The sequence below is a fragment of the Pristis pectinata genome, chromosome 22 (assembly GCF_009764475.1).
Source record: "Pristis pectinata isolate sPriPec2 chromosome 22, sPriPec2.1.pri, whole genome shotgun sequence".
In the NCBI taxonomy this organism is placed as follows: Eukaryota; Metazoa; Chordata; class Chondrichthyes; order Rhinopristiformes; family Pristidae; genus Pristis; species Pristis pectinata.
Window position 1 is genome coordinate 23,490,897 of NC_067426.1, and position 13,978 is coordinate 23,504,874.

Consider the following 13,978-nt stretch of genomic DNA (forward strand, 5'->3'; position numbering starts at 1 on the left):
AGAAAGGGACCACATGACTGACTCCTGCTCCTGTTGTTCTCATGAAAAGTTGTGTTGCAATTAAATCTGTAACCAGACGGAATATGTTATCATCAGACTGCATATACTTTAAGTATATATGCTCAGGTATTGCACTATACTGGTGCTTTCTTTATTTTAAGGGGAAATTGCATGACATGCTAGATTGTGACACTAATGGTAAAGTTACAGGGCACCTCTAGGTGGGTTTGTTACTATGATAAGGACTATGACAGATGTTTAATTATTGCAACATTGTTGTTCTTGGTGGACAGTTTCTGTTTAGATCCAACCAATCACAGAAAATTGATGATTCCCCTGTCCTGTGTAACAGCCCTGCAAACACTTGAGCACTTCATGGTATGTTATTCAAAGAGGCTACATTTGTGGCATTGGTGTTTTGCAGATAGAATGTATTAACTTGACACTATGAGTGACTAGACTTGACAACACGATGATCCTATCGACTGGACAGCACTACAACAGTTGAGAAAGCTGTGTACTATTTTGCATTTTTATATACTGTATATAATCATGTTTACTCTGAGCTTCTTGTCTGAGTGACCACCACAAAACCCCAGAGAAAGAGAGATGGAAATCACTATGAGCAGTACAAGTGGATGAAACAATACTGCAGGTAACAGATGCTACTTGCCACCCAGTCTCATGCTGGGCATCCTTGTTAATCCCAAAGGGAAACTTTAAACTGATTACATTAATTGCACCATATTTCTGTGGGGCACATTTTCATGCTGGGAGTTTCAATTCAAAGCTTCAACACAGAAACATAAATTATACCTCCAACCCCCATCAGGAAGGTCTTAGGTCCCTCCGCTTCCTTTTGGAAGAAAGTCTCAACCAGTTCCCTTCCACTGACACTCATTCAGCTTGCCAAACTTGTTCCTACCCTCAATGACTTCTCTTTCGATTCCTCCTATATCCTGCAAATCAAAGGTGTAGCCATGGACACTCGCATGGGCCCCAGCTACATCTGTCCTCCCACTGGCTATGTGGAACAATCTTTGTTCCAAACCTACTCTGGTACCCCTCCACAACTCTTTCTCTGCTACATCAACAACTGCATTGGTGCTGCCTCCTGTATACAAGTGAAATTCATCAACTTTATCACCTTTGCTACCAACTTCCACCCTGGCCTCAAATTCACTTGGACCATATCTAACACTTCTCTCCCTTTTCTGGATCTCTCGGGAAACAACCAAATTCACCAATATTTACTATAAACCAACTAGCTCCCACAGCTATCTCGGCTGCACCTCTTCCCACCCTGCCTCCTGCAAGGACGCCATCCCATTTTCTCTGTTTCTCCATCACTGCCACATTTGTTATCAAAATGAGGCTTTCCATTCCAAGGCTTCTGAAACGTCCTCCTTTTTCAGGAAACATGGCTACCCCTCTACCATAGTTGATGGTGCCCTTGCTTGTATTTCCTCCATTTTCCAGACATCTGCTCTCAACCCACCTTCCTCCGCAGACAGAACAGAGGTAGAGTTCCCTGGGCCCTCACCTTTCATCCTACCAGCCTCCATATTCCAGCATATCATCATTTGCCATTTCCACCAGCTGATTCCACTGCCAGTCACATATACCCCTCCTCCCCCCTTCTGCTTTCTGCAAGGACCACTCTCTCTGTGACTCCTGATCCACTCCTCCGTCCCCACCTACACCTTACAAATCCCCCTGCAACTGTAGGAGGTACAACACTTGTCCCTACACTCCTCCCTCACCACCATCCAAGGACTAAACAGCCCTTCCAGGTGAGGCAGAGATTCACATGCACCTCCTCCGCCCTTGTCTATCGCATTCAGTGCCTTCCACGTGGCCTCCTCTACATCGGCGAGACCAAACGTGGACCCAGGTCACTATCTTGTGGAGCACCTGTGTTCTGCCCACAACATCCATCTTGAGCTTCTGGTTGCATGTCATTTAAAGTCCCCTCCCCATTCCCACACTCACCTATCTGTCCTCGGCCTCCTGCATTGCCACAGTAAGGCCAAGTGCACACTAGATGAACAACTCCTCATATTCCGCTTGGGTGGCCAACAACCCAATGGCATGAATATTGAATTTTCCAGTTTCAGGTTACTCACACCCCTGGTATTCCTTTCCCGCTCCTACTGATTTCCTCTTTTCTCCTTTTTGAGTTTTCTCTTCCTTTGTTCACCTGTTCCATCCCCCTCTCCACAACATTCATCACCCTCCTCTGTCTGGTTCAATCTGCTCATCACCCATGCACCTATCCACCTGGGTTTCTTCTCCCTTGACCTTCTCTTCTTATCCCCCTGTCCCTCATCCTGTCTCAACAGCCGCCCCCCCCCTCCTGTCCCTCCACCATCTGGCTCCATCTGCCCATCATCCCCCTCCTCACCTGGTTCCACCTATTACCTACCAGCCCTGTCTCACCCCTCCCTCTCAACTCTTCATACTGGCTGTCTTTCCTTTGCATTCTCAGTCCTGATGCAGTGTCCCAGCCTGAAGCATTGGCCATCCCTCTGCTGCCTCCATGGATACTGCTTGACCTGCTGAGTTCCTCCAGAAGTTTGTTTTATTGCTGCAGGTTCCAGCATCTGCAGTCTCTTGTGTTGCCAGAAATTACCTCAAGGCTTCAGTTGTAGGTTCGAGAGAAAATACCTCAGCCTAGCATATTTGGATCTTTTAAAATGCTGTGCTATCTACCAATTTAGTTGCATTTGCAAAAACATTACTGAATAAGTGGTGGTGATGTCCAGTGAGTGCTGAGGAAATGAAACTGAAGAAAGTGAAACCAAAGATGCGGTATAATTTAAAGTATCCACTGAATCAACAGAACTTCAGTGAGTTAAAGTAAATATTTAAGCTCTTGGTGACGTTTGCAGATATAATTTACTAGGTGTGGCTCTATTTAAGGAATTGCTTTCAATATTGAGTAATTTGTACGATCAAACACAACTGGCGTTAGGACACAGAAGAGTACCATTGGCTTGCTATATATTCTGTGCTTCCGTTTACGTTAGCATCTCAAGAAGAGGCTGGTGAAAGTAAGATGTATTTTTAATCAATTATTCATTTTTACTTAGAATCTTGTTAGGGGAATAATGAAAGGGATTGGGACCTGCCGGTTTTGTTATCCATTCAGACACTGCATGGGAAATTCAGCTCAAGTATCTGAGTAGGTTTGCAGAGACGAAGAGGAGGGAAGCATTGTAAGGGCAGTGTTATATAAAGATGAGAGTACATCATTATGATTAAATTAATTGAAATATAAAGATACATCAAGTACTTCGTTATTTGAAAATGCTTGTGTTAAGGAGCTACGCTAGACGTACATAACTTTTCTTTAAGGGTTATCTGGTGTGCTCAGCATTAATTGTGGCTGGGTACACCATTAAAAGCTCAGAGAGGTCCTATTACAATAAATGTAAAATTTACAGTGGCATTTAAAAGCTGGACTAGTCTGTGAATAGGTTAACTGATTCATATCCTTCACTGGGCTGGAGAAATCTGCAAACAAAGCAGCCTGTGGACTTTGTATCACTGGCAACATCTTCGGAATTTCATTTTTCCATATGTGGAAATCCTGAAGCTGCTGCCTGTTTCACAAAGTAATAATAATGAATGTTGAAAGTTTTCCCATCAATACCACTGCAAAATGTGGACTACTGGGTGAGCGACTCCCCTCAAATACTTGTAAATTCTGGAATCGAGGTCAGGACAGAATGGTAGACTGGTGTGGAAGTACGCTGCCGTACCAATAAAACCTTCAGCTAATAAGGAGCGAATATTGCGGACAGCTGGAGAAATAGATCAGCATTGGATCTACTGGAGATGAAGTGAATTTGTTTCGACGTAGTCCATTGGAAAAAATGTACAAGTGGGCAGTGTGATTAAAAACGAATCTCATTAAAATAAAATTAGGTTCGGGTGCCATTTTAGGAAACGGAGATGAGAAACAATCTCAGCAATTTAATGACCTGGCTATTTTATCATGTTGAGTCAAGGTGATATAGAAGATGTCTCAGCATCAGGGGAGGCACAGATGCAGCATTAAATTCAAATATCCAGTTTCCTTTCTGGGTTACACCATTCTCGCGTTAATTTCATCAAAGTGGCATCCTGCCTTGTCATTTAAAATGTGTATAATATCTGAAAGGATACATTTGCTGGTAGATGTAGAATAAACTTAATGCATTTAAGTCGACTAAACAGTCTGCAGAAAATTCAGTCTTGTCCATTGCAATCTGTTTTAATAACCACAGTCCTAATTGCTGATAATCAAACACACCAACACTGAAATTAAACCTTTTCCGCTTTGAGTCAAAATCCTTTTTAACAGAGGCTCTTAAAATAAATAATTTTAATTTACTTTTTTTTTCAAGTTTTCTTATTTTTTTCTGCCCCTCAACCTAATTTTTATCTCCCTCCTTTTGATCCTGATTTAAAATTTACCCAAACTAAATTACACCCCTTTCTCAGTCTCAGGGGAAGGCGGTGGGGGAAGAGAGGTGGGAGATGAAAGAAAGAGATGCAAGTTAGTCCCTCATCTGAAATGGTAACTATTTCTCCTTCCACAGATGGTGCCTGCCCTGCTGAGTTTTTTTCAGCATTTTCTGTTTTTACTGATCATTTGCAGAATATTTTGATATTTCCTATTTTTCTGGATGACGAGAACATACCCTTCTCATTCCTAGTGCCAACTGGACAATATTCTATCCCCACCCACCCTGTTCACCTAGCACTCCTTTGCATTTTATTACAATGCACTTTATTTTCCTATGTTACAATGAAAATGCACACATTAAAATGTGCATTTGCATGTTGCAAATAGAATGTATAATTTTAATATTTAATCAAAGAATGGTAGGTTTAGGGTCCTGAGGTCATGACTGGGAGGTGTTAGCCATGTCTGAGATAGAAGATTACAGATTCATGTCCCACTCGAGCTCTTAATCCAGTCCAAGAACCCAGTACGGTACTGGTGATTCACTGCTGGGCATGCCTTTTTTCAAATTTGAAATTAAACCAAGGTTTGCCCAGCTACACAAATTATCCCATTGCTTTGTATCAAAGAATACCATTGCAGGAAGTGGGTCTCAGTGAACATAAACACTCCTTATCCAATTTAATTTATGCTTGTGACTACGTTGTTTGTGGAAGGGCACATATTATTGTTTCATTACATTACAAAGTGACAACACCTTATTGTACCTTATTCAGTGTAGAACATGTCTGTAAATACAACTTCAAAGCAAAATGTTTTTTTAAAACAGGTTATTTTTCTGTTTACAGAATGGGAATTCTGACAGTGGCTCTGATTGGGGCTGGAGCCGGTGAGTGAAATCACTGAGGAAACACTGTGGGAGTGGTCACCGTTGGCCTTTACATTGGGTTGGATCAGGTGACTCGCATAGAGCAGTGACAGCCTCAACCTATGTCAGCAGATGTCCTCTTCTTCCACCGATCCAGGATCCAACAAGAATTTTTGGGACATCTGGATCACTGAGTGACAAGAGGCTGCTGGCTGAGTGAGACCCCAGGAAGGAACACGTTCTCGGGCTCAATTGGGGACTGTGGATGGGACAGAGAATGAGGAGGATAGGACAGCACCAGGAGGTGGAGTTGGGCAATAATGGGGCTTGTGTATGAGGAGCAGCATGTTGGGGGGAGTGATGTTGGTCACCATAAACACCTGTGGAAGAGATACCACAGTTCAACCCAGCCAGGGTTTAGTAGCCTGCATGAAAACCCTCTTTAAAAAAAATCAGCATAAATTATGTTATTATAGCTAAATGTGTGCATGGATAAATCCTATTTGAATGCAAGCTTCTATTTATATTAATTTATTTAAATGATGTAAAATGCCAAGGTTAAACATTTCTGAATTGTTATTTGATCCTTATAAACAAAGAGATAAGGCCACAAAAGGAAATTTCACTAAAAATTCACTGTGATAGCATTCTATTGTGTGTTAAAATTCTTTGAGAGAATTGATTGTACCCGAAAACTCTCTTGCTGCCCTTGGACATGTTCATCTCTAAATGACCCTAGGTTGGTGGGGAAGGTGAGAAAAACTGATTTTCAGGTACATATCAGTTACTTGAACATATATTCGAAACAGAACATCATCCATTTCTATTGGTTGAGGTAATATTTCCTGTATAATAACCCCCCACGCTATATCTGTCCATTATACCTTGACTGAGATTCTGTAATATTCATATTGTAGATCATCTCAGCACAATTACATTTGTTGCATGCCCTAAATTGTTGATTATTTCCAAAGCTTGCCCCGCAGGATTCCTCTTCTAAGTAGATAGCCAAGCAACTTAATAAGGACTATTATATAGTCAAGTACCGTAAGTATTCAAAATGGTTTACAATAGTAGGTTAATAGTTTGGACAGCACAGTGGTGCAATGACTAGAGCTGGTGCCTCACAGCTGCAGCGACTCAGGGTTCAGTCTTGACCTGTCTGTGTGGAGTTTGCACATTCCCCCTTTGAATGCATGCATTTTCTCTAGGTGTTACTTCCAACATTACCAAAGACATGCAGGTTGGTGGATTAATTGGCCACTGTAAATTGCCCCTAGTGTGTCGGTGAGTGGTAGAAACTGGGGGAAGTAGATGGTTATGTGGGGAGAATAAATGGGATTAGTGTTAAGTGGGTGCCTGATGGTCAGCGTGAACTTAGTGGCCAACGAGTCAGAGTACAAATCTATGACCCTAATTTGATTTTTTTTCCGACTGATGTTCAGAGGGATGTGTCCATTTCCCCTCAGTATCTCCACACTGCACAGTATCTCACTACTTTCTTGATCATGTCTCATTGGAGGCAGTGCTGAGTCCAGGGAGGAAGTCCTTAGATAGTAAGCTGAGGACTGGATGCACTTTGTATTGGCCCCTCAGCTCTATGCCAGCCACAAATGGTGCATCTAACAGCCCATTCACTTGGGACCCAGGTGGCCACAAAACTTAGTGTGGCTGTGCGCCTCCCATAATATCCAAGTGAATGGTGGAGTGCTATCTGGCCCATTGTTAAATTGCCTGACCGTACCTTTCATAGAAACAATGTCATATAAGTCCTTGTGTGTTCTTGGTCAGCATTAAACTCCTGTTCTAATGTCCTCTGTTCAAATGGAGATGTTTCTTCTTTTAGCCTCTTCCATTGTTGCGGCCCCTGTGGTTTTGGGGGCAATGGGCTTCACATCGGCTGGAATAGTAGCCGGTTCCATCGCTGCAAAAATGATGAGCGCAGCGGCTGTGGCCAATGGAGGAGGCGTTGCAGCTGGAAGCATGGTGGCTGTCCTTCAATCTGTTGGTAAGTTCGAGTGATAACAAATGAGCATTTCTCAGTCATTCTGATTTAAATCTGACACTTGGCCTCTACATTGGGTCAGATCAGGTGACTTGCATAGAGCAGTGACAGCTACACTGCACGTAGATCCTCTTATTCTTGTTGGAGCTTGAGAAGAGAGGCAGAGTCCTTCATGATTACTGAACCACTGCTGCTCCTTCACTGGTCACTGCCAGGGCTGCTTGGAGCTGAAGCTCCTCAACCAGGGTTGCTAGATGTCCTCTTCTTCCAGTGGTCCAGGATCCAGCAAGAATCTTTGGGGCATCTGGATCACTGAGTGACGTGGCCGCTGCCCAAGTCAGAGCCCAGGAAGGAGCAGGTTCTCAGGCTCAATTTAGGACTCCGGATAGAACAGCATGAGAGGATGGAATTAGGCACAATGGGGCTTGTGTATGAGTAGCAGCATGTTGGGGGAGTGATGTTGGTCACCATAAACTCTTGTGGAAGAGATACCACAACTCAACCCAGCCAGAGTTTAGTAGCCTGCATGGAAACCTTATATATCAGTTTTATTGTATGTTGTGCATGGATAATTTCTGACTTTTTTATATTAAATACATGATTGCATTGGAAATGTATCTCTTTTGCAACAAATATAATACTATATTTTAATATCAACAATGTGAAAATGAAATCTGGTTTGGCCTTTCTGTAAATCAAAATAAAGAAATTGGGATCACTTGCATACACGGGGGAGAGAATGATTTCTCTGAACAACTTGGGAGAGGGAGCTATCAGCTAAGACTGACAGGCAGTGAGGGCTATTATGCATGGCAGGGGAGGGAAAAGTCTGTGGCTGAGAGTGATGTGTTAGGGATGTCTCAGATTGAGTACAGGACATTCTGAAGGGAGAGGGAGAAGAGCCAAAGGTCATGGATCACATTGGTACTGACGACATCAGTTGAAAGAGGGGTGAGGTGCTGCAGAGTGAATTAAGGGAGTTAGGCAGAAGGTTAAAAAGCAGGACCTCTCAGGGTCTAATCTCAGAAACTGGCTGTGCCATGTGCAAGTGAGGGTAGAAATAGGAGGACAGGAAGAATGCATGGGTAAAGAGATGTGCAGGAGGATTGTTGACATCTTTTCTGGGGAAGCAGGAATCACAAGACAAGGGAGCAGAAGTAGGCCATTCAGCCTATCGAGTTTGCTCCAAAGAAAAGGGAAAAAAGAGAAAGGAATGAGAAATTTGGGGGGGGGGGGACAAAAAACACTATTCTAACCCCAATTTCCAGCCTTATCCCCATATCCCTTGATACCCGGACTATCTATCTATCTCTCTCTCTCTCTCTCTCTCTCTCTCTCTCTCTCTCTCTCTCTCCTCTCTTCTCTCTCTCTCCTCTCTCTCTCTCTCTCTCTCTCCTCCCTCCCTCCCTCCCTCCCTCTCCCTCCCTCTCTCTCTCTCTCTCTCTCTCTCTCTCTCTCTCTCTCTCCCTCTCTCTCTCTCTCTCTCTCTTCCTTAAACGCCTCCAATGATCTGGCTTCCACTGCTGTACGTAGCAAGGAATTCCACAAATTCACCACCCTCTGGCTAAAGAAATTTCTCCTCATCTGTTTTAAACCTGTACCCTCTAATTCTAAGATTGTGCCCTCTGGTCCTGGACTCACCCACCAAGGGAAACAGCTTGACCACATCTACTCTGTCCAGTCCTTCCAACATTTTAAATGTTTCTATGAGGTCCCCTCTCATTCTTCTGTACTCCAGTGAGTACAGTCCAACAGCCGACAAATGCTTATCATACGTAAGCCCTTTCATTCCTGGAATCATCCTCGTAACTCTCCTCTGAACCCTCTCCAACATCAGCACATCTTTCTTAAGATATGGGGCCCAAAACTGCACACAGTATTCCAAATGAGGCCTCACTAGTGCCCCGTAGAGCCTCATCATCACTTCCTTACTTTTATACACTATACCTCTCGAAATGAATGCCAACATAGCATTTGCTTTCTTTACCACCAATCCGACCTGGTGGTTAACCTTTAAGGTATCCTGCACGAGTACCCCCAAGTCCCTTTGTACTTCTGTACTTTGAATTTTCTCTCCTTCTAGATAATAATCTGCCCATTTATTTCTGTTTCCAAAGTGTACAACTGCACATTTCTCAACATTGAATCTCATCTGCCATTTCCTTGCCCATTCTCCTAAACTGTCTAGGTCTCTCTGCAACCTTCCTTTCTCCTCAATACTCTCTACTCCTCCACCTATCTTGGTGTCATCTGCAAACTTAGCCACAAAACCATTTACTCCATCATCCAAATCATTAACGTACAAGGTAAAAAGAAGTGGCTCCAACACCGATCCCTGTGGATAAAGAATGACAGATTGCACCTAAACTGGAGGGGAACAGATATCCTAGCAGGGAGATCTACTTGTGCTGCTTGGGAGGGTTTAAGCTAGTTTGGCAGGAGGATGGGAAGCACAGCGGCAGTGCAGCAGGTTGGTGGAGGTTGAAATGTAGGGGATAGATCAAACAAATCCTGTGGGCAGAACAGACAGAGACAAGTTAGTGATCATGGAAGAGCTGGTTGGCTCAACTGCACTTATGTTACTGCAAGGAACCTCACAGCTAAATCAGATGGGCTCAGAGCATGGATCAGCACTTGGAATTATGATGTTATTGCAATCATGGAAATGTGGTTTGAGGGAAGGGCAGGACTGGCAACTTAATGCTCTACGGTATAGAAATCTCAGACATGATAGAGGGGAACGCAAAAGAAGAGGGGGAGTCACACGACTGATCAGGGAGAAAATAATCGCGGTACTTGGAGAGGATATTTTGGAGGAATCGCCAATGAGGCCAAATAGGTAGAATATGGGATTAAGAGAAGAACAACCACTTTTTTTGTGGTTATACTATAGCAAAGGTCTTAGATGGGGCAGAATTTTTAATTGTGTCCAAGAAATATTTCTGAGACAATGGGTACAGAGTCCTACAAGGGACAGGGCAGATGGTGGAAGCGTCAGTGGGACACTTTGGGAACAGTGACTATAATTCTAAGTTTCAAGGTATTTATGGGAAGGGATAAGGTTGGTCCTCAGTTTGGGTATTGAATTGGGGGAAGAATGTTTTTCCCCATCTACACTAATCCTATCTGCCCACATCAGGTCCATATCCTTCTAGGCTTTGCCTATTTAAGCGCCTGTCTAAATGTCTCTTAAACGTACTGATTGTATCTGATTCCAACACCTCTTCTGGCAGCGAGTTCCAGATATCAACCACTCTCAAACTCTCCCTGCAAATCCCTTTTAAAACTCCATCTTAAACCTATGTCCTTTTTTTTTGATAGCCCTACCATGGGGAAAAGAATTGTCCAACAGGTTGTTTGTGTCATGAATTGTACCTGAGCAGCTCTGGAATAAGGTGCTGATTGTTAGTAATTTCAGTGTGTCTCAGATTGCTTACAGATTATGAATATTTGTTTTTTCTTCCCTTTCCCCTTTATAGGAGCTGCAGGACTGTCTGCTACTGCTAATGCAGCACTGGGCACTGTAGGTGGGGTGATTACTGCCGCCATAGTACGCTGAAGAAAAGAAGTGCCTTCAGAAAACTAAACAAAAATGACAATCCTTCCTAAAGTCAGAATAAGTGCTTAAAAATCTAATTGAAAATTAATAAAACATGCATTATTGGTCATTGGTTTATTATTGTCACATGTACCGAGATACAGTGGATAACCTTCCTTTAGGCTATGGTGGAAACCGGCAGGAAGCTGGAGCCGAGGTTAAGACCAGATCACTTATGATTTCACAGAATGATGATGCAGGTTCAGAGAACCATGCGGTCTATGCCTCCTCTCTTTTCTTGTACTTCTTGTAGTGCAGGAGGTTAGCCCCAGCAATAGGATATTTTCACTGCACTCTGTCACAATGAGTCCAGCTATGAAGCATTCAGTACTACTAACCTGGATTAATTATCTTGTGGTATTAGTTTAACTTACAGTTAACTTTTAGATATTATTGGCCATATCTCTTTGAACAACTGTAGAAACATGACAAAGCTTCTAATCTGTAATTTGTACACACAGCTAATTTGAAGGACTATTGCTTGAATTAAAGATTTGAGAATTATTCAGAGATTTGAAAATTATTCAGAGATATTTTTAAAAAGACATCTAATTCCCACCATCCATGATTGGATCCCAAATGCCAAGACTTTGGGAAGCCAAGAACAGATTAATCACACCTTGCCTTAAATATCCAGCCACTTACATTATACCTGAGTTAGCTTTTTCCAGTCACCATTGCTCTCCCAGCAGAATGTTAGTATACCTTTTGTTCCAAAAATATATTTTATTCATAAAATATCCAGTCATACAATTGGCACGTCATTATCATCATTCACTTTATCAAGCATAATGTGCCAAATCAGTAATCTTTCATCTTCAAATATTGTCAGTGAAACATTAGAGAGACTGTCACACAAGAGCCAACCTATCAGAATTTAGTGGAGGCAAGACTCTATACCTAATCATAACAAAGACCATTGCATCGCTTTACAGACCCTCTTGGAAAACACACTTGTCTACAAGAAGGTGGACGATCATCTCATCCACACCACAGCCACCTCAAGGGCAGTGTGCAGTGGGATTGAGACTCCAGCTGGGTATGAAGGATCTGATGGGGGGGAGGGGGACCTTCTCACCACCAGCTAATCAAGCTCTTTGTGCTTGTTTGTACGTTCTGGCTTTCTTGGTATTCTACCAAATAACTTTGACAGTCTCCTAAAAAACATATTTTTGACTTGTGTTTATCTGCAGAGACTTTCCTATGAGGGACAGGTGTGTGGCATAATCCAATTGAATGGATATTCTGGTGCAACACAGTCAGTGTTGTGACTGTGATCTGAGTCACCAGAGAGACACTGAAACTGGTGATATAAAAGCCTTTATTCATCATTACAAGCAGGCATTCTCCTGGAGACCCTCTTGCTAGAGTCTCCCAAGCTCATAGCACATCACATTTTTACACCCTTAAGATCAAAGGTAACAGCAGGTGAGTCAGTACAATTTCAATAGTTGCAATGACATCATTTACTTCAATATTTTGAGTCTGACAATGCTTCCATTGAGTTACATATCTACAATGGGAGACACCCCTGAATGTTCAAACACCTTTGCTGGGACAAACTAATTCACACAGATGGTCTAGAACTTCCGAGAAAAGAGAACCTAGACCTCCAAAATTAATGCAGGGAGGGCTGACTCTGAGTACACAAATATCCCAACTATTGATTGATCAAATATGCCTATCACCATGTCTGATGGAGACACAAGAAATTCTGCAGATGCTGGAATCTGGAGCAATACACAAAAAGTGCTGGAGGAACTCAGCAGGTCAAACAGCGTCTATGGAGGGAAATAAATAGTCGACGTTTCAGGCTGAGACCCTTCATCAGGACTGGAAAGGAAGAGGGCAGAAGCCAGAATAAGAAGGTGGGGGGAGGGGAAGGAGCACACACAGGCAGGTGATAGGTGAGTTCAGGTGATAGGCAAGTCAAGATGAGGGGGAAGGGGGAGAAAGTGGAGAAGATGTAATAAGCTGAGAGGTGATAGGTAGAAGAGGCAAAGGGCTGAAGAAGAAGGAATCCCATAGGAGAGGGCAGTGGACCGTGGAATAAAGGATGAAGGAGAGGAGGAGAGGAGATGGGCAGGTCATCAAGGCGGGGGAAGGGAGCCATGGGAATAAGGGAAGACAAAGGAGTGGGGAGGAAGGAAACGAAGGGGTGGAGTTACTGGAAGTTAGAGAGATCGATGTTGAGGCCATCGGGTTGGAGACTCCCAAGGCGGAACACGAGGTGTTGTTCCTCCAACCTGCATCTGGCCTCAATGTGGCAGTAGAGGAGGCCCTGGATAGACATGTCTGTATGGGAATGGGTTGTGGAATTGAAGTGGGTGGCCACCGGGAATGACAATATCAGTCTGGTCTGCAAGCTTCCTTGTACTCAGTCACAATGGTGCAAAATAACTTAGCCATAGTTGCCCGGTTTGATGGAGGTCAATTAACATAACCCCATTGCCTTAGGTTTGGCTGATGCAGACCTAAACGTCTCAAGGTCACTTCACTTCGCAAACCACCAACCCCCTGCTGTGGGCCAGCAGCCTGTGCTCTGTAGACAGTACTGTTTGTTTACAAAGCTGTCCTTTTAACTTCAAACTCATTGCTGCTTGCAATTTACATTAAGAACTGAAGACTGGTTCTTGTTTGAATTAATATCTGCTGTATTCACATAATTCCTGAATCCCTAACAGTCAACATCAGGATCACTTTTACAAATATAAGATAATTTTTTTTCCAAAATATACTTTACTCATAATACATAAATACAATCAGGCCATGAGTTTATGTTCATTGTATCAATAATACTGTAGCGGTTGCTACCGCAAAATAAAACAAGACGCTAGTCGGAGGATTGTCGAACAGAAGTAGTTTATTTTCCCGCCTTGCGCGGGACCTTTAAGGGAGACTGTTCCCGCCCAAAACAACCGGCAATGACGTAAGTCCTACGTCATCAAGACTTTCCCGCGCGCGGGTTCTCCCCGTCGCTCGGAAAGACGAGGCCCGCCACCATCTTGGGCCTCGTCGCTCCGATGCCGCACGACCCGACTGCCGAGCCGGTTC

General features: G+C 43.3%; 1 protein-coding gene across 2 annotated transcripts; it reads left to right on the forward strand.

Moving 5' to 3' along the window:
* The first annotated feature begins 2,773 nt into the window (after nucleotides 1–2,773).
* On the forward strand, nucleotides 2,774–10,994 carry LOC127581793 (interferon alpha-inducible protein 27-like protein 2). 2 transcript variants are annotated; one of them, XM_052036496.1, is made up of 4 exons: nucleotides 2,774–2,849; nucleotides 5,302–5,342; nucleotides 7,168–7,329; nucleotides 10,806–10,994. In XM_052036496.1, the coding sequence occupies exons 2-4, from the start codon at nucleotides 5,303–5,305 to the stop codon at nucleotides 10,883–10,885; spliced, it is 282 nt and encodes a 93-aa protein (XP_051892456.1). In that variant the 5' UTR covers nucleotides 2,774–2,849; nucleotide 5,302; the 3' UTR covers nucleotides 10,886–10,994. The 2 variants fall into 2 exon arrangements, with proteins under 2 accessions (XP_051892456.1, XP_051892455.1); XM_052036495.1 differs by lacking the exon at nucleotides 2,774–2,849 and adding an exon at nucleotides 2,889–3,053.
* Nucleotides 10,995–13,978: the final 2,984 nt, after the last annotated feature.